Source organism: Ursus arctos, unplaced genomic scaffold, assembly GCF_023065955.2.
Source record: "Ursus arctos isolate Adak ecotype North America unplaced genomic scaffold, UrsArc2.0 scaffold_6, whole genome shotgun sequence".
Lineage (NCBI taxonomy): Eukaryota > Metazoa > Chordata > Mammalia > Carnivora > Ursidae > Ursus > Ursus arctos.
This window is the reverse complement of record NW_026623078.1, coordinates 46,225,605-46,245,208: the sequence shown is the minus strand read 5'-3', so window position 1 is coordinate 46,245,208 and position 19,604 is coordinate 46,225,605. Positions and strand designations below refer to the sequence as shown.

Here is a 19,604-nt window from a genome sequence, read left to right as displayed (position 1 = left end):
AAAAGATTTCATGAGTTCACATAAAAGTAAAAACAAAAAAAGCACAGAGAGAAAGGAAAGCACTCTTTACAGAAGATTGCTAGCTCATAAATGTAGACAGAATAAGAGAACTGTGAAATTATTTTGAAATGACCAATTTAAAACTTGATTCAGGCAAGGCTGGTTCATCAGTGGCCACTAAAATGGATATTTACATAGTCTCAAAGCAAAATCTCAGACTAAGTTATTAATCACAGTACCTTTACAATGAAGAGAAGTGGCCGATTCCACAGTGACCAGGCAATCAAATTTAGCATCACCAGTCACTGGACCACCTAACATGTGCTCTCTGTTATGATGCAATGGCTGCACACAACACTGTATCATCGTCTTGCAAATAGATGTTTCAGAGTCTAATCATGAGAAAACAATCAGAAAAGTCCACATTGTGGGACACTCTACAAGAGAGTTGGCCTTGACTCTGCGTGCCAATGGCATAAAAGCAAAAACAGCAAAAACAACAAAAACCCATAAAAGCAAAACAGAGTAGAGTCTAGATTAAAGAAAACTAAAAGACTGATTGCAGTGTGGGATCCTTAAATGGATCCTTAGATTCTCGCTTCCCCTCCCCTGCCCCTGCAAAAAGTGGGGGGTGGGGGGGAGGGGGCATAAAGGACATTATTGGAACAAGAGGGAAAATCTGGAAATGAACAGTGTATCAGGTAATTCTATTACATTAATTTTAAATTTCTTTGGTGTGATACCAGGAAAAACCCCCTGTTCTTAGGAGCTACATAACAAAATATTTAGGAGTGAAGTATCATACATCTACAACTTATTTTCAAGTGGCTCAGAAAAAAAAAGGGTGTGTATGCACGCATTTTATATACACATGGAAAGATAAAGCAAATGCAGCAAGACATGAACGGTTGGTTAACCTAGGTGAAAGAGACATATACAGTCATGGTCTTGTATTTTTAACTTTTCCGTAATTTTGAAATTTTCAAAATAAAAGTTTAGAAAAACGTAAAACCAAGATGCTAGATCACTATTACTATCTTTGGGGAAAGATAATGGGAAGACACTGACTCATGTAGACAGAAATTCTTTACTGACTGGCAGGTATAAATGCCTCTCATAAAATTATACAAAACTAATTATGTTCTAATTCTGTATTACTCAAAAAAATATTTGATATGCCATGTTCTAAGCACACTTTTCTAATTACGAAGAGTGTAAATTATCAAGTTAATACAAGTACTTTACTCTAGCTGCCAATTATAGTGTCAACATAAACTAATAAACATGCATTCTGGTTTATCAATCCATCTAGTCTCTTGTGGGTTTAATTATTTTGTACTGGTCCCTTAGGCCCTCACTGACCTCTAGGTGCACTGCTAAAACTGAGTTCTTATACCTGCCAGGCTGAGGACTGGGCCAAGAGAGTCACATAATCTTAACTACATTTGTTTGCATGTCTCATACAAATACACAGAACCTGTCTCAACACGTTATAAAATGATTTAAAATCAAGCTTTCTAAACTTGTCCTTAGGAAAGCATCAGTGTCCAAGACTGATACGTTTAAATGAAATGCATTAACTGAATCAGATTAACTTTAAAAACGGAATTGCCTTTCTCTGTCCACCTTTTCTTAACAGAGAAGTCTGCAATGGACCTACTGCACAGTGGTATGAGGAAGGGAGGATGGGGAGGTGGATGGAAGAGAGCAGTGTGGTTCAAAGACCGTTACACTGAGCAAACGTGTTAAGTGAGGATGAGACCCAGATTTCTCACCACTAGAGAAGGTACTTAAAATCTGTCAAAAGGGAAGGTTAGAAGGAACGCTGAGGAATTGCTCTAGAACTGAAAGTATCAGTATGAACTCATTTACTTCAATATATATACAAAATTAAAAAATAGTTATAAATATGTGTATATATACATAAGTGTGTGTGTGTGTGTGTGTGTGTGTGTGTATTTTAGCTATGTCTCCTAAAAGAAAAAACTAAGTGCGGTAATCTTGGTTTCTAATATTATCCTCCACAAATTCTTAGAAAAATGGCTGATTCCAGGAATGAGGTAGGAAAAGTACAAGATGAATCTGGAAATCTTCTTGTGCCAGAAAGAAAAGAAATGCTCAACAAATGATGGAGACATATCAAAAAGGCATAGGAGCCAACCTGAAGGGGCTTCAATGGCTAAATCTAGGAAAATTTGAACATCAAAACAAATAATCCAGTATTGGATTATAACCAACTGAATAAAAAAGGAACCCACTAATCTATACTGACATTAATAAACAAATAAATACATAAATGGCAAGAAGGGGAAAGTCTTCCTTACAGTAGAAGGTTAACTAATAAATGTAGAAAGGACGATGGAAACATTTGGCAACCTCATAACAGTGGTTGATAAAGGCAAGCATCACCAATGGAGACTAAAGCTTACTGTTACTTAACTTATTGTTAATGTTTGGTGAAGATGAAGCATAATCTTGAGAATTCTCCTCACAAAATCCCAATTACAAAGGGAAAAATGGTACCCTTATAGCAGACATGGGTGACTTTTGTAACAGGTGATCAAAGTTAGCATCACCAGTGATAGGACATATGAATGCTGCATGCCTTCTGTTATGGTACACTGCACTGAGGAAAGCAAGACATCTTTTGTGGTTTCCTGCCAAGCATGTTGTGATTATGAGGAAAAACTGGATGACCCAGTCAAGGGTCATCCTATGGACTGTAAGGCCTATAACCTTCAAAGCTGTTGAGTTCATGAAAGGCAGGAAAAGATTAAGGACCTGTTCCAGGTCGGAGACTGAAAAGAGACGGGAGCTCTATACGACTGATCTGACAACAAAGAGGAAAAGGAAATTTATTGGTACTTTCGGCAAAATTATTTTAAAAAGGAAAAAAGAAGAAAAAAATAAAAATAAAGCCCTGCAAATTTGACAATGGTATACAGAAGGTCACTATAACTTGAGAATGGGGAAGAACACTCCAGAAGATATCCATCTTATTGCTAAGGAGCTAATTTTGGGGTGATCTCCAAACTCCATATCTATACCCCCGTCTCAGTATTTATTTTGTTGTTTTGCAAATATTTGGTACTTGCCTATCACGCTGATAAGACAATACTGGAGAAGAGGAATTTTTGCTTTATTCGTCAAGAGCCCAGATTCTACCTTCATCATGGTTGTCCTCCAATCCCTCCTAATCACTCTCACTAATCTGAGGATGATTTGAGCAACCAGATCCTAGTCTGTCCACCCCAACTCTGCTGGCATACTGGGTATTTTCCGTGCTCATTAACTAACTCCTAGTTAGTCATCTAACTCCTATTCTATTGGATTCATGATCTCTTCAGTTCCAATTCATCCACTTTCTTCCTATTTTACATAGCAGACATTGTCAGACCAGCAACTCTTACAAAGGCTCTAAAACTAGACCTCCATGCTCTCAAGTACAAAATAAGGAACCTGGCCAGATACGAATAACCCTCATTTCTCCAGTGACTACCATGTACAGGCACTGTGAGGTAAGTATTATTACTATGTCCAATGTACAGACAATAAAACTGAAGATTAGAAATATTAAGTAAGTCCAAGCATATATAATTAATGACTGGCAAATCCAGGGTTCAAGTCAGAGTCTCTGGTGCTCTTAACACATAATGCTGCATATTTTTATAGGATTTATAAAAGAACTTACCAGCTTAAACATTCAGAGATCAATGAAAAAGGATGAGCCAAGGTAGAGAAGAAAGTAACTGTACTTATAAATAATAATGCTGAGTTGTTAATCTTTCTCAGATTGATCATTTCTGTTTTAAAATACTTACACAGAACTGCTTCTCATTTTAGTCCCAGACTAATGAGCAAAGGAAGTAATGCAACAAGAATAGAACAAAAAAACTGAAACATACTCACAAGATCTCCATAACGGGCAGATGAAATTACACGTGAAGGAAAATTCCCTGTGCTGCTGAAACATAATCCCCCTGTCTTCATAAATAAAAAAATAAAAAATAAACAGTTTATGGAAAAGTATAAGCAAGTTAATTCTCAAATATATACTTCATTAATTTGATTAGCCTTACTAAAATGTTCGGTGCTGAACATGTACAGGACCTGCTGGTATTGATGAATGTTGGTTCACATCGGACACATCTGTCAACATAACAGAAACATTTTTAAATGTTAATGGATTATGCTAGACCTAATTTCATCATACACTTGTCTTCCTAAATGCTTATTAGAATAGATTCATTCAGCTAAGTAAGTAATTGTAATAAAGTAAACAAATTAAAAATATTAACACTGATTTGATTAGTTTTATACCACTCCTTCCATTACAAAGCAAGGTACAAATAAATAAATAAATAATATTAACCAATAATAGGACAGCATTCTTCTGAAACTACATGAAGTGTGTAACATAAATAATACTGAAAATAATACTGAATAGCAGAGATGGCTCAGTCACTCAATTAAGAGCCCAAAAAACTCATATAAATAAAACCCGATCTATTTTCAAATGTAGTTCTATCAAATCTACTTTCCTTATTTTGTCTGTCACAAAGCAAAAAGGAAACATATGCTGAAAAAGATATGTGTATCTATCCCTTCATCAAACCTACAACAAACACTGTTAAAGTCTACTCATTATCCTTATTTATTTTAGGAAAATACTTTATATTTTTCATTAATGTATGATATACAGGGAGGAAGAGCATCCACCAGAGTAGTGGGGACAGTGAAGAGTTTGTTGTATTCACTACTTGTAAGACAAAGCAGGTAGGAGGGGATGGGGCATGGCACAGAACTAGGCTTGAGGTGGTACTGGAAGGGAGGCCTCGGGATCAGCCCAGTAGTCATTATTTGGACACTACAACCCACATCAGCCTAAGAGAAGCAGTGCTCCAATACTAAGTATCCCCAGGAGAAGCTACTCAAATACTTTCTATTTTAAACTTGGGAACTAAAGAGAAAACTGTGCTTACAGGGAAGTCATCATGTAGCCCTCTAAAAAAATTAGAAGAAGCTGAAATAGGGATACTATGTTTGAATTAGGCAGGGGTGTGTGTGTGTGTGTGTGTGTGTGTGTGTGTGTGTGGCGTGCACATACGCACACATGAAGGGGAAACAAGAAGTGATACAGAATAGGGCTATAAATCAGGGTTCTTGGGTTCTATAATTATCATTTACTTATTAATATGTTTTTTATATAACTTTATTATAACACACAGTTCCTGGCACATAGTAAGTATGCTGCAAATAGAAGTTAATATTTATATGCTATACATCATATTATAGATTATGTACAAATTACATAATAACAAACAAAAACAGCTACCTTTTACTAAGTATTTATTCTAATGCACTATGCTAAGAATTCACATATTCATTTCTGAACTGTGATAAAAGTCTATCAAGTGGGTGGTATATCTCCATTCTAAAGACAAGAAGACTGACTAAGCTTACCACGGTCAAACAACTGATAAGAGACTGAGCCAAGCTCTGACCTCTAATCAGTCTCATTCTCTGGGATTCAGCTTCTTTATGTGTTAATGTCTACTTCTATATTGTGAGGAAAAGTGATATAGGAAGTATTTTTAAAAGGTACAGATTCCATATAAATGTAAGATGATATTTAAAAAGTCAGCACCCAGCATATGGCTTACCTGTTTCCTAAAGCATTTGGTACCGTAAAAGAGTTTTCATTTTCATCACAGAGCTTACAAGTTGCTTGGGACAACAATGTTCCATTAACATCTCTTTCCACTAAACGATTTAGAAACAAAATTAAGATGTAACTCAAAGTCAGCATATAAGCTTCTTTATACTTTGTAGAGTCCACTCTTAATTATTATTCTAATAATTCGCAAAATACCTGATTTGCAGAAGAGGCTTGTCAAACACCACCAAAACAAGGTATAGAAAAGTGAAGACTTCCTCATTCCCACATAAAAAAATACAAAAACTAATTTTCCAAATCATAATAATAAATTAGTGTTTTTTCCTCAAGTCTTTTTTTTTTTTTTTTTTTTACTTTTTACCCGTATGTTCCTGGATATGCAGAAACAAGTAATTTCATAGACAGCTGACATGTTTCTACAACTTACAGAGTTTTTGGCAGCACCTATTAAAATTAAATTCACATACCCTTCAACAGTACAATTTCATTTTTAGATACCTAACCTACAGAAATACTCGTACATGTGTATAAGGGTATTTACTGAAGCATTACTTGTTTGAAAACCTAAATATTCACAATAGCAAAATGATGCCATATTCAACCTATGAAATACTATGGGGTAGATTAAATAAAATGAGGTAATCTAATAGATCATGCTGGCAACTGAAAAAAGTATGCTGTAGAACAATATTTTTGGTATGAAACATTTATATAAAAATAATAGTTATATTTCCTAATGGCTATAATGTATACTTTAAAAACAGGAAAAAAAAAGGTTCCAGAAGGAAAAAGACATGCAAACATGTATGTGAACTCACATCAAAATGATAACAATTACTTTAGGGCTAAGGGAATTAACAGAGGACCAGCATTGGGAAAATGGGTCAAAGACCATATGATATTTTAGAATTTATATTTAGTCAAATATACCAATGTTTCCTTCTGTAGGTTCTGGGTTTCTCCTCATACTTAGGCCTATTCCATTCCAAGACTAGAAAAATTTTGCCTATTTTTTATGATCTTTTATAGAATCATATTTAATATTTAAATATTTGATTAACCTGAAATTTTTCTTTAAGAAATAAGTTAGAAACCCAACTTAGTATTTTCCAAGTTTCCGCAACACCATCTATTAAACAGTCTTTTCTCCACTGACATGAAATGCCACTTTTATCACATATCACATTCCATTTGAAATTGGATCTATTTTGATTCTCTGCTTTAAGTTCCATTCATCAGTATGTGTAATCCATATGCCAGCCATACATGTTATTACAGTGGCTATAAAATGTGCATAATACCTGATAGGGTTATTTCCTCTCTCCTTTTTCATCATTTTCTTGGTTTTTCACATTTTTTCCAGAAAAGCTTTAGAATTAGTTGTGTAGTCTCTAAAAGAGACAAACAATATCCTAGTAGAATTTATGAGGGATCCATTAAATGTATAGACTGGTATTGGAAGAGCTGACATCTTTGTAATATTTAATTTTCCTCTCCAAGAACATGGTATGTAATTCACTTATTAAAGCCTACTTTTGTATCCTGCAGGAGCATTCTAAGGTTTCTTCGATTTATCTTATACATTTCTTCTGAAGTTTATGCCTTGGCATTTTTTTCTTTTTGTTGTTACTGCAGATGAGATCTTTTTCTTCCTTCATACATTCTAAAGAAGTGTTGTTTAGATAGAAGAAGGCTACTAATTTTTGGAAAATAATTTTGTATCCAAACCCTTTATTGTTTATAATTTTTAGTAATTCCCTTGGGTTTTCTAACCATATAATCAAATCAAAAACCAATTTTTAATGATTTTTACCTCCTTTTTAATTACTCTACCACCTATTTCTTTCATTTACCTAAGTGCACAGTTTACATCTTTATCTGGGTCCTAACATTAATAGAAATGCTTATCATTTCTCCCTATTAAGCATCATGTTGGCTTTTGAGCTGAAACATATATACACTTTATCATGTTATTTTAAGGAAGTATCAATCTAATCATACATTATAAAGAATGTTTTTTTTATTTTTTTTAAGATTTTATTTATTCACTTTTCAGAGAAAGAGAGAGAAAGAGCACAAGCAGGGGTAGTAGCAGGCAGAGGGAGAAGCAGGCTCCCCACTGAGCAAGGAGACCAAGGCAGGACTTGATCCTAGGACCCCAGGGAACACGACCTGAGCCAAAGGCAGACACTTAAATGACTGAGCCACCCAGGCGTCCTGAGAAAAAATTTTTTTTAATCAGGTGGAGCTTTTTATTCTCTTCCCAATGCCTGCTTTTGTCTTAAATATCATTAAATTTTGGATAATATAAATACTGTTCACCTAGCTATTTCGATTAATGTCCTTATCAAAAACAGCATAAGTGAAGATTCATTACTTTTTCATAAAGAAGCTACTTCTTACCTAAAATATGGCCAGTGGGACAGTGGCATTTTCCTTCTGCAGTTAAACCACCAGGGCAAGAGATGCAATTCCAGCCATCTTCAGTAACACCTTTCTAAATTAAAACAAAACAAAACTAAACTAAATTAAATTATATTAAATTAAATTTCTCCTTCTTAATTGGTGATGTAAATCCAAAAAGCCACAACAGGATATAATTTGTAGTCAATATTCAAATAAATCATGCACATATGAGCCACATAAAAATTTCCTGGATAGCCAAACTGTCCTTACGTTCCAAAATTAAGTTATACATTATCACTATGAACTGACTACTGTTAACTCTGGGCAACAGTTCTTTCTTCTTCATGATTTTCAGTTCAAATGAGTCCTTACTTTCAAAGTTAATACTGTCATTCAGTTTTTCCATTTACAAAGATAAAACACAACCAAATTCAATAGGATTTAATCAACAGATAGCCAAGTAATAGTTTGGTTTTACCTGTTCTAACATATTCTAATTTTTTTAATCCAAATACATTAGCTTTTAAAAATTAAGCTATGATTCAAAATGGGTGAATTTTATGGTATATGAATAACATGTAAATAAAGTTGTTAAAGTTAAATTATAAAGATATTTCTTTCTATCCATTGTTTGTATTAATAAAGTTTTTGATAAAATATGACATCATTCAAAATTGGACTTATTATATCATATGGTTTTTCCTAAACCTGGGGCAAAAACAAATATGGATGTAACCAAAATGAATAGAGAACAAATGGTAATAACAAAACAATAAGAAATTATTTTTAATTTTGATTGAAAAGACTGGCTATATCAAGAAATGCTCTTATATTTGGCAGTACATTATAGAGGACTATTTAAAAATTACGATCATTTTGTAATTTCACTGAAAAATAAATTTGCTTTGCAGCCATTTCATATTAGCAGCTTTTTATCATTGATAATTCAGCAATGGTCAATATTTCCAAAAGTATAAAATAAGTATTAAAGTAATAATCAAACTTATAAATTAAATCAAATTAGCCAGAAATTAGGACAACTGGTAAATTAAACTATTAACTTAATAGTAATTAAGTTAATAGTAATTTAAACTATTAAATTGCAAGATTCAATTTTTTTATCTAGATAATAAGACGAAAAAGTACTATAAAAGAACTGCCTCACAAAGACTCCTCTATTTTTTTTTTTGAAGACTATATTTATTTGACACAAAGAAAGAGAGTTAGCACAAGGAGGGGGACCAGCAGGCAGAGGGAGGAGAAGCAAGCTTCCCACTAAGCAGAGAGCCTGACATGGGGCTCAATCCCAGGACCCTGGGAACATGACCTGAGCTGAAGGCAAGACGCTTATCCGACTAAGCCACCCCATAAGCCACCCAAGTACCCCAAAGACTCCTAATTATTGAAGATGATTAGAAAATGTATTTCTGTTAATTAAGAATCATGATATATAGTAATTAATTTGCTAATTTTCCAAAAATTATGATATAATGACTAACAAAACAGCAATAGATAATATTTAACCCATTTAATGATGCAATTGGCATTTCGTGAACTTATCACAACTTAGGTATCATTATGAACGTGAATTGTTATAAAACTGTTCACACAACAGGTCCAAGACACAGAACTCAATCTGTACCAGTCAAAATATACAGACATCGCAACTTGCTCTTTATATTATCGTTATAAAAACACTGAGTTACTCTATGAGAAAATATAAAGACACAAATTTTCACAGCTTTGTGTTTTTTTAAATTTCAGATTTTAAAAACTAAGGCAATACATTTGTTTTTCCAAGTTTGCATAAAATTTCACTGATCACTCAAAATTTACTCTAGTAAAAACAAAATTAATAGTTTTAAAGTTTGGGAACATATTAGAGTACAGCATTAAAACATAGTTTAAAAAATAAAGACATTTAAGGGGTGCCTGGGTGGCTCATTTGGTTAAGCGGCCGGCTCTTGATTTCAGTTCAGGTTATGATCCAGGGTACTGAGATTGAACCCTGCGTGAGGTCCCACACTCAGCAGGGAGTCTGCTCAAGGATTCTCTCTCCCTCTCCCTCTGCCCATCCCCTGACTTGTGCTTTCTCTAAAATGAAAAAATAAAATATTTAAAATAAATAAAGACATTCAATTTACTACCTTTTACAGTAAAATTATTTTAAAGTAAATATTTGGTACCATGTTTTCTGGGCACTTTTTACAAATAAAATCAGGTCCTCCGTTATTAGAGATCATCTGAAATCCTGGTAGACACATACATGAAGTTCCTAAAAAGAAAAGAGCCAATTTTGACCTTAGTAAATAAAAATAAAACTCCAAGATAGGGAAACTTTCAATATTCTTAAGATCTTGAAAAGCAGTATATCTGTTAAGAGCAAATCCAGAAACATTCTATGTGGGTTCCAATCTTAATTCTGCTATTTAACTGTGTGACCTTGAGCAAGTTACTGAACTCTGTGCCTAGGTTTCCACTTCGCCAAAATGGGGACAATAACAGTACTTACCTCATAGGGTTGGTATGAGTATTAAACGAGTTGTTATATGGAAAGGTCTTAGAATGTGTATGGCACACAGTAGGTATTCTGTTTGCTACCACTTTAATTGCAGGCGTAACTGAACTATTAAAGTACTGAACTTTAATTTTAATAATCAAACTATTCATTAACTGTTACGGGAAGTTTTACAGTTCTATTTCATCCAACCATACACATATTCAATGACTTCAAATTTACTTTGTCAAAACAAAACCTTATTAGCAAAGTTACCTTGATTCAAATAAATCACTGTTTTCCTCTGGACAGACAGTAGATGTTATAAGATAACCATTATTCAACTTACTGGATAGGTAAGGACAACATTTTCTAAGGAGACATCAAGTGGAAACAGATCCCACAGGAATCTATGTGGTAGAATGCATGTGATATTTGGGTTCATAAGTATGAAGCTAAGACCTTACACTTTAAGAGTGTGAAGCGCCTTCTCATTCATATTTCCTCACCTGAGGAGCCTGACCAGTCTTATGTGATGGCTTAAATGAGGATATACCAGATTTGAAGATGGCAGAAAGTTAACAAATCAAGATTGAAAACATCCTAGACTTTAGAATATGGAAAAAGTCTTATTCTGAGCAGTTTCAGTGAGAACTAGGACCACATAATGGAAGTTTCAAGAAAAAAGAAATAAGCTTAATCTAAAGAGACTTCAAGGGCAATTAGTAATATTCAATAATAAAGGGGATAAGTCCTAAGGAAATCTGTATTAAGGACACACGATATAGCGGAAACACGCGGGTCGAAACTGAGGACAAACAGACACCAATTCTTCCAATCCACAATTTAGGTGACAAAGAAGATATTACAACATCAACTGGGCTTCTATTTCCTTATCTGTAAAATGAGAAGACTGGACCTGATCCTGGTTAAGGTCCCTTCTAGCTCTAGGTTTCTGTGATTTGAAAAGCTAGATAAAGAGCTAACAAAGTTTATAAGCGTTCATTTCATTCCCTCCCCAACCTGTCCTGTGACCTACTCCTCTACACTGCGTTACTTCTCTATTTCTTTTCTGTCTTTGGTAGGCGACTTTCCAGGTGCCTCCCGAAAGACCCCTCTGATGAGAAGTAGGAGACTGGCGCGGAGAAATTCAGTATTGACTCTTGGCTCACCCGGTAGCTTACTCTGGGTTCCCCAACCTCATCTGTGTGCAAGCTGCAATCCTCCAAGGAAACCCATCTCTCAGGCACTGGCGGTTAACTTTCCTGAAACATTTCTTCCCGCAGACGAAAAGGTGTTTCAGAGACGCCGGGGACTGGGGGCAGCAACAGGGCTGGAGTGTTGGAACTTTAGCTAAGGCCCACCCTGAACCGTCTCACCTCCGGCGTCCCGCCTCTGGTTGGCTCCGCACGGGACACAGGACAGCGCGGAGATATCGAAGTACTGGCTGTGGCCGCACGACTCCGGCTGCAGGAATGGAAAGGAGAAGGTCTGGGCACGTGAGACTCGAGGAAAGACCCACAGGAGGAATACATTCACGGCCGCCGCGGATAAGACAGACCAAGCCGCCATGGCCATCCTGGCCCCACCGCCGCCCGTCACCATGGTGCAGACGCCGGCCGCCGCGCAGCCTCTGGCGCCCCATCAGTCGCTGCGGCGAATCTGTAGAGCCGATTGGACAACTCCACCTGGGGTTCCGGAAGTGTCTGCGTCGCTGCCTGGTTGCTAGGTGAGCAAAGCCGCGGAAGCTGGCTGGTCTGGGAAAGGGTGGGTTAGGGAGGTAAGCCAACCCTGTAGGCTGGCGGGTGCAACTAGCTGTTTAAAATGTGTTTCAAACGCTGAGACGCGACGCATTACCGGGATGTGATATCAGTTTAGGGGGTCGGAAAAGAGAACACCACAGCAAAGACAGTATCTGATTGTATCACACAAGTTAAGAGTAAGTTGTTTCATTACGCTTTTGAATGATGTTTACGTCAGAATATACTCAGATCAGGCCATTTTCGCGTTAAAGGAGTCATTCCAACAATGTATTTGTCAAAATACGTTTGTCAAAAAAGTAGAAAAAAGCCCGCTGATTTGAAATCTGCAATGCTAGAAGACTAGCTTAAACACTCAAAAAAGATCTTTCCTGGCAGATCTTTTCTTTGGGTTTCTAGTTTCCTTGTTGTGGATAAAGGAAATCATGCATATATAATGAGATTGTCTTTTGTGAATAATGAAGGAAGCTACTTTTTAACCAAATTTACGCATATATTAATGCTGCCTTTCAAAGCAAGCACCCTTGCAGGCTGTTATCTTCAAAACATTTTAGAATTACCTTTAGAGCCAGTTTATAGATCTTAAAAGAAAATTTTATGCTTTAATATTTAAATCTCACTTCTGTTTTTTTTTTTTTTTTACTGTTTTATTTTGTTCTCACACCTTCACTCTCCCAATACAATTACCCAGCATAATTTTTAGCCACCTTATTATTCATCAGTAATAGCTTGAAACAACTTTTGGCTTTCTCAAAAAATTTTTTCGTAATAAAAATGATTTGTCACTATTAAGGAAAATACATACGTGCGCGCGCACACACACACACACACACACACTTCTTAATGCATATGGAAAATGCATCTAAGTTAAATTAGATGGCTTAGTATACTAGAGGCCTAGTATTTCTCATGTGGCCTTCCCAGCATTCACTCAAGTCACTAATATCTATGATACAGGACACAGGAGAAATAGGTTCTGAAAACTCTTCCTTAAAGATGAATTCTAAAAAGTGTTTTTGAGTAACTATGCATTGTTGCAGTGTCTAGTTGGTAGTGAAAATCACGAATAAGATTTAAAAAAATACATGTGACTATACAAATGTTAATGGGTACTCAGAAAGGGTATGGTCAGAATTATTGAGATTAATCTGCAAAAGCTTTGTATGGGTGATTTTTAATTCTAGTCTTCTTTAATTAAGTGCATACTGTTATATGCTCTGTGGAAGGGATATTTGCTCATTGCCTACTATGTAATTAAAGCAATAAAAGAGCTCCCTTTCATGATGGTTTTCCTTGTGTCCCACACCATGTACTATACTAAGTTCTTGGCAGCATTCATCTTAATTCTTCATTACAGTCCTTTGAGGGAATTGTATCCTTTTTTTATCCTTTAACCAAAAAAAAAAAAAAAAAGGAGAAGAAGAACAACAACAACAACAACGCCTTGAGGATGAAGAAAGTTACATTTTAGGAAGTGGTGGGACTAGAATTTATCTCCATCTGGCCAACTCCACAACCTGCTATCTTTTCAATTTATTAAGTGGCTTCTTTGTAGAATAGACAGAGAAAGATTCTGGCATTCCACATGTAGGACAAACCTATTGCCTTTAGTTAACAAGATGATGCTGACATTGTATACCACAGACAGTGAAACTATGATTGTCTAAGACCTTTGGGCACTTTACCTGACAAAACTGCTCCAAAGAGCTAAATAAAACGCTTAGTTGTAGTGAAAGGATTCAAAATACAGTTAGGTTTGCCATAACTGTAGATACTGTGGGTTCATCTGTATAAACTGCTTACAAGGATAGCAGAAAGAATGTTAGCTAAAACTGTTAAGAGTAAATTGACACTGTATCATGAGGGATATTTTTGCTGCAAGTAAATAGATCAGGTAGTTTAAGCCAGTTCACAATGGCTTAAACAGAAACAAACATGAGAAGTCTAGATATAGGTGGTCACTGGTCTTCATTCAATGATGTCAGACAGTCATCGCTGTAGTTTTCTTGGCTTTTCCCTCTTAGTTGCAGTGTGCTTCCCTTACACCAGATATCAACATTCAGATTTAAGACAGGAAGAAGAAAATGAGCTGAACCAGAGATATTTCCACTGTTTCTTTAAAAAAATGAAAGCAAATGCTTTCTCTGTGTCATGTATTATGCTAAACCTCTTACATGCATTATTTCAATCTTTTTAAAGCCCTATGAATAGACAGTGCATTTATCAGGCTCAAAGACATACCCAGTATCACCCAGCTAAAATCTGAGAGAATTATCCTTAGAAGTGGATGGACTAGGAGAACATGGTTTAATGTCAGCTTATGGAGTGTACCAAAAACCATGAGAGGATGCGTTCAAAGAGTATACAAATGCTTATTGAACACCTACAGTGAGATAGATACTGCGCCATGTCTTACCTACATTAACAAAATTAGGGCAATGGAAGAAGGGAGAGGCAGGAGAGGATGAATGGAAGAGCTGTATAGGAGGAATAATCACGAGAATGTTATGACTTGGACAAAGAAACAAAAGAGAAGAAACAAAAACAAGGATCACTCAGTTTCTGACCTTGGTGGCTAGGTGGATTGTGACAGTATAGGAAGATAGGAAATGTCTGGGAACAGATAAAAGCTTCTTATTGAATACAGAAAAAAATTAAAGGTAGAAATTAAAGGTATAGGAATTGGGGCACCTGGGTAGCTCAGTTGGTTGAGTGTCTGCCTTTGGCTCGGGTCATGATCCCAGGGTTCTGGGATCAAGTCCCTCAGCGGGCTCCCTGCATGGGAGGGAGTCGCTTCTCCCTCTCCCTCTGCCCTTCCCCACCCCTGCTCGTTCTCTCTGTCACTCACTCTCTCTCTGTCTCTCAAATAAATGAATAAAATCTTTAAAAAAAGTTATAGGAATTACCTGTTTGTGGGAGTTGAGACCATATAATAATTTAAATAATTGATATTAATTGCTTGTTTTCATGTGTCAGGCACTGCAGTATCTCATTTAACAAGATTGGGATCATTATAATCACTTCTACTTTACAGATGAGAAAACCAAGACTTAGAAAGCAATATATGACTTCTTAAGGTCATGCTCAGATCATGATTCTAACTCTGGTAGTTTGATACCAGAGCGCAAACTTTTGACCCTGATTCTTTACTGCTGCTCTTGAATCCCTGGCTGTGCTTTCCTGGGCATGAATAAAGAAAAGGGAAAGGCAAGTAAGCCCATGAGGGGGATTAATTAATTAAAATGTTACAAAGAATGTGATAAAAAAAATGCAAAGTGCAGAAATGGAGGTTGTGGTCAGAAAAGGGAATTAGTGAGATCAAGATCTTACGGTCAGGGCACTTTGTGTGGTAAGCCCTGCTCTCTTTCCCAATCTTCAGACTCTTGGTGTTACTCTAGTTCCTACTAGAACTGCTGCATCACATTCAATATGTTCTATGCTGAACTTGGCTTCCATGATGGAACATTCTCCCAGTTTTTCTCCAGGTTATTTCTAGAATAAATTTTCTGGTTATTCCTGCTCTTTGCCCTTTGTTGGCTCAGCTTCCTTTACCTAACTATTATATGAAGAATCCCTGAAGGCTCAGTCCTATGTCTCTTCACATACTTTGGTTTCCCTGTGGATGATGTCAACCATGTCCTTGACATCATTGACCACTTTTTGCAGATGACTCACGTATTTATTTATATCCAAGCCAAGTATCTTTCCTGAGCTCTGAACAGAACTTCCACTGCTTGCTCAAAAACTCCATTTGGGTGGAATGAAGCATCTTTAATTCAAGGTGTCCAAAAATAACCCATGAACTCCATCTCTCCCCCACCTCCAACCTTGTCTTCTTCCAGTGTTTTATATTTCAGTTAATGGCAACATCATCCCACCTATAATACAGACCAAAAATCTAAGAGTCGCTTTTGATGCTTTTCTTCATCTTCCCATTTCAGTCTAAACTTCTTGATTTTTTTATCTTCTAAATAGCTCTTGAATTAATTGCCCAAATATCTCTTGAATTCTTTTACTTTTCTTAACTTCTACATCACTATCATCCTAAAGTGCTACCTTCACCCATATGAATTACAGCAATGACCTATTTTAAACCTTAATTTTTCAATGTTATCAATTATTTTGCTTTTTTATTTAGGTATAATTGATATATAACATTATATTAGTTTCCAGTGTACAACATGATTCAGTATTTGTATATATTGAGAAATGATCATAACAGTAAGTCTAGTTAACATCCATCACCATATAGTCACAAAATTTTTTTCTTGTAATGAGAACTTTTAAGATCTACTCTTAGCAACTTGCAAATATGCAATACAGTTTTATTAACTATAGTCACCATGCTGTGACTTAATTATTCTAGTTTATACTTTTTCACTTTCTTCACCCATTTCACCTACTCTCTACCCCCCACGTCTGAAAACCACCAATCTGTTCTCAGTATCTATGTTTGGGGCTTTTGGGGTCATTTTTTATTTATTTATTTATTTTTTTAAAAGATTTTATTTATTTATTCGACAGAGATAGAGACAGCCAGCAAGAGAGGGAACACAAGCAGGAGGAGTGGGAGAGGAAGAAGCAGGCTCACAGCAGAGGAGCCCGATGTGGGGCTCGATCCCACAACGCCAGGATCACGCCCTGAGCCGAAGGCAGACGCTTAACCGCTGTGCCACCCAGGCGCCCCTAGGTCATTTTTTAGATAGATTCCACGAGTGAGATCATATAGTATTTGTCTTTCTCTGTCAGACTTAACTTTACTTAGCATAATGCCTCAAGGTCCATCCATATTGTTGCAAATGGCAAGATTGTATTCTTTTTTATGATTGAATAATATTCTTATATATGTATGTATAATCACATTTTCTTTATTCATTCATCCATCATTGGGCACTTAGGTTGTTTCCAATGTTTCCATATCTTGGTTACTGTAATGTTACAATGAGTGTGAGGGTGCATATATCTTTTTGAGTTACTGTTTCCATCTTCTTCAGATAAATACCCAGAAGTAGAATTGCTGGATCATATAATAGTTCTCTTTTTAATTTTTAGAGAAACCTTCATAGAGGGTTCCATGATGGCTGTACCAATTTAAATTCTCACCAACAGCACACAGAGGTTTCCTTTTCTCTACATCCTCACCAAAATTTGTTTCCTTTTTTATAATAACCAGTCTAACAGGTGTGAGGTAATATTTCACTGTTTTTTTTTCTTTAGATTTTATCCATTTATTTGACAGAGAGAGTGAGAGAGAAAATAAGCCGGGGGAGTGGCAGGCAGAGGGAGAGGGAGAAGCAGACTCCCACTGAGCAGGGAGCCTGACATGGGGCTCGATCCTAGGACCCTGAAATCATGACCTGAGCTGAAGGCAGATGCTTAACTGACCCAGGCCCGCCTCAGGCATCTATGTTCTTAAGCACTGTTATGTGGCCTCTAAAGGACATAAACCAAGAATGAAAAGACAATGCAATCTATTAAACTGGAAGAGGAAAGTGGAGTGATGTTCAAGAGAGATCTCAAGTTATGTGTACTGCATATTCTCTTCTTTCTTGGTTTACTTCCTTCTTTGGATAGAGTAAATACTTCATCAGCTTCCTGATAAAATATGTATAAGATGTAAATTTTTGAGACCTGCATATCTGCAAATATCTTTATTCTTCCTTCACAGTTACTTAATAGTTTACTTGGGTATGAAGTTCTATTTTGGAAAAATTCCCTCAGAACTTTGGAGGCACTGCTTCCTTTTCTTTTGGTTTCTAACATCGCTGTTGAAAAATCTGCCATTTTGATTCTTAGTATTTTGTGTTTAAATTTGTTTTTACCTTCTGGAAGTCTTGAGGATGTTCCTCTGTCCTCATTTTTCTTAATTTTACAGTGATGTGTCTTGGGGTATTTCATTGTATTTTTTTAAAAGGATTTTATTTATTTGAGAGAGAGAGAGCAATTGCGAGAGAGAAAGCACGTGCATGAGTTGGGGGCAGAGGGGGACTATCTCAAGCAGACTCCAGTGTGGGGCTCTGTCTCACAAACCTGAGATCATGACCTGAGCTGAAACCAAGAGTCAGACTCGACTGAGCCACCCAGGCGCCCCAGGGGAATTTCATTGTCTTTTTTTGTGTTGAACACTTGTTGGATTTTAATTGTTCCTCTGAATATCTTTCATTTTTTCCTATTCTCTCTTTCTGGATACCCTATTTTCAGATATTGGACCTCCTAGACTGTTTCTCTAATTTTCTTATATTATTTTTTCCATTTTATTTTGTTTTGCTCTGCTTTCTGGAAAATTTTCAAACATTCCCTTGAATTTTTCATTTCCACTATATTAATTCAATTTCTAAGAGCTCTTTTTTATTTTCTGACTATATCTCATTTATAACATTCTGGTATTCTTTCATGAATGCAATATTTTATTTCTTTGAGTATATTAAATGATAGTGTTTCAAAGTTTTCTTCTGTCTGCACAATCTCTGTTTTTTCAAAGTTATGTTTTGTATGAGAGCATTTACTCATAAATCTGGTGACCCTTTGTTATTTATGTGTATTATATTATGTGTATTATATCTATGTATATGTATGTTTATATATGTAATGTATGCATATTAGACTGGGGCACACTAAAAAGCTAATAGGAAGCTCTACAAGGACAGTTGGGAATCACTTTTGGCTAAGATCAAGGGAAGGACAAGTGGGGCTTCTTCACTGGGCTACAATGTGTAGGGTGATTTGCCTGGGCTGTTTCTTTGGGCATTCACCCATGTCAGTATTTTTTCTTTCTTGTCTCTTGTTGTGCTGATCAGATTCTCCAGAAAGAACCTTCTTCCTGGAGAATTTAAGCCTGGCTGCCCAGTTTAGTGGGGAAAGAGGGTGTGAGTTTCATAATTCAGTTTCATCATTAACATACTATCCTTCTTTTATATAATAGAACCCTTGATCTCATTTGTACCCATTGTCCCCCAGTCATACTCTTTCCAGAGAATAAACTTTCAGTCTTCTGCTGTAGTGGGGGATAGAGAGGTTTCTTGGTACTGGAAAGAAGGAGTCTTAAGTGAGGGTCTTTAGGGCTTTACAAATTAATGTTCAACCAACTGTTTTCACCTCCTTCCCCAACAGAAGATATTGAGGACTTCTAAGGCTTTTAGGACTTATTTATATCAGGTTGCTTCTTAGCTTTTCTGTCAATTTAGGAGTCAGCCCTCCTGGATTCACAAAAGACCTATCCATCTGTTTCCTGCTCAAAAAGTTTTATCGTTGTTGCCTTCTACTC

General features: G+C 36.1%; 1 protein-coding gene across 3 annotated transcripts in view; it reads right to left on the bottom strand.

Moving 5' to 3' along the window:
* TMEM67 (transmembrane protein 67) overlaps window positions 1-19,604 on the bottom strand; it is a 58,402-nt gene that overhangs the window by 34,765 nt on the left and 4,033 nt on the right. Inside the window, exons 1-6 of one of the 3 annotated variants that reach the window (XR_008957730.1) lie at window positions 11,960-12,218; window positions 10,270-10,358; window positions 8,081-8,174; window positions 5,664-5,763; window positions 4,080-4,149; window positions 3,910-3,984 (exon numbers count right to left, since the gene is read on the bottom strand). Coding sequence is in view for 2 of the 3 variants with exons in the window: in XM_026495732.4 (XP_026351517.2) it covers window positions 3,910-3,984; window positions 4,080-4,149; window positions 5,664-5,763; window positions 8,081-8,174; window positions 10,270-10,358; window positions 11,960-12,185 (654 nt within the window). In the remaining variant the exon portion in view is untranslated. Of the gene's footprint in view, window positions 1-3,909; window positions 3,985-4,079; window positions 4,150-5,663; window positions 5,764-8,080; window positions 8,175-10,269; window positions 10,359-11,959; window positions 12,219-19,604 lie in introns of those variants that run through there. The other 2 variants (XM_057307717.1, XM_026495732.4) reach the window with 2 other exon arrangements.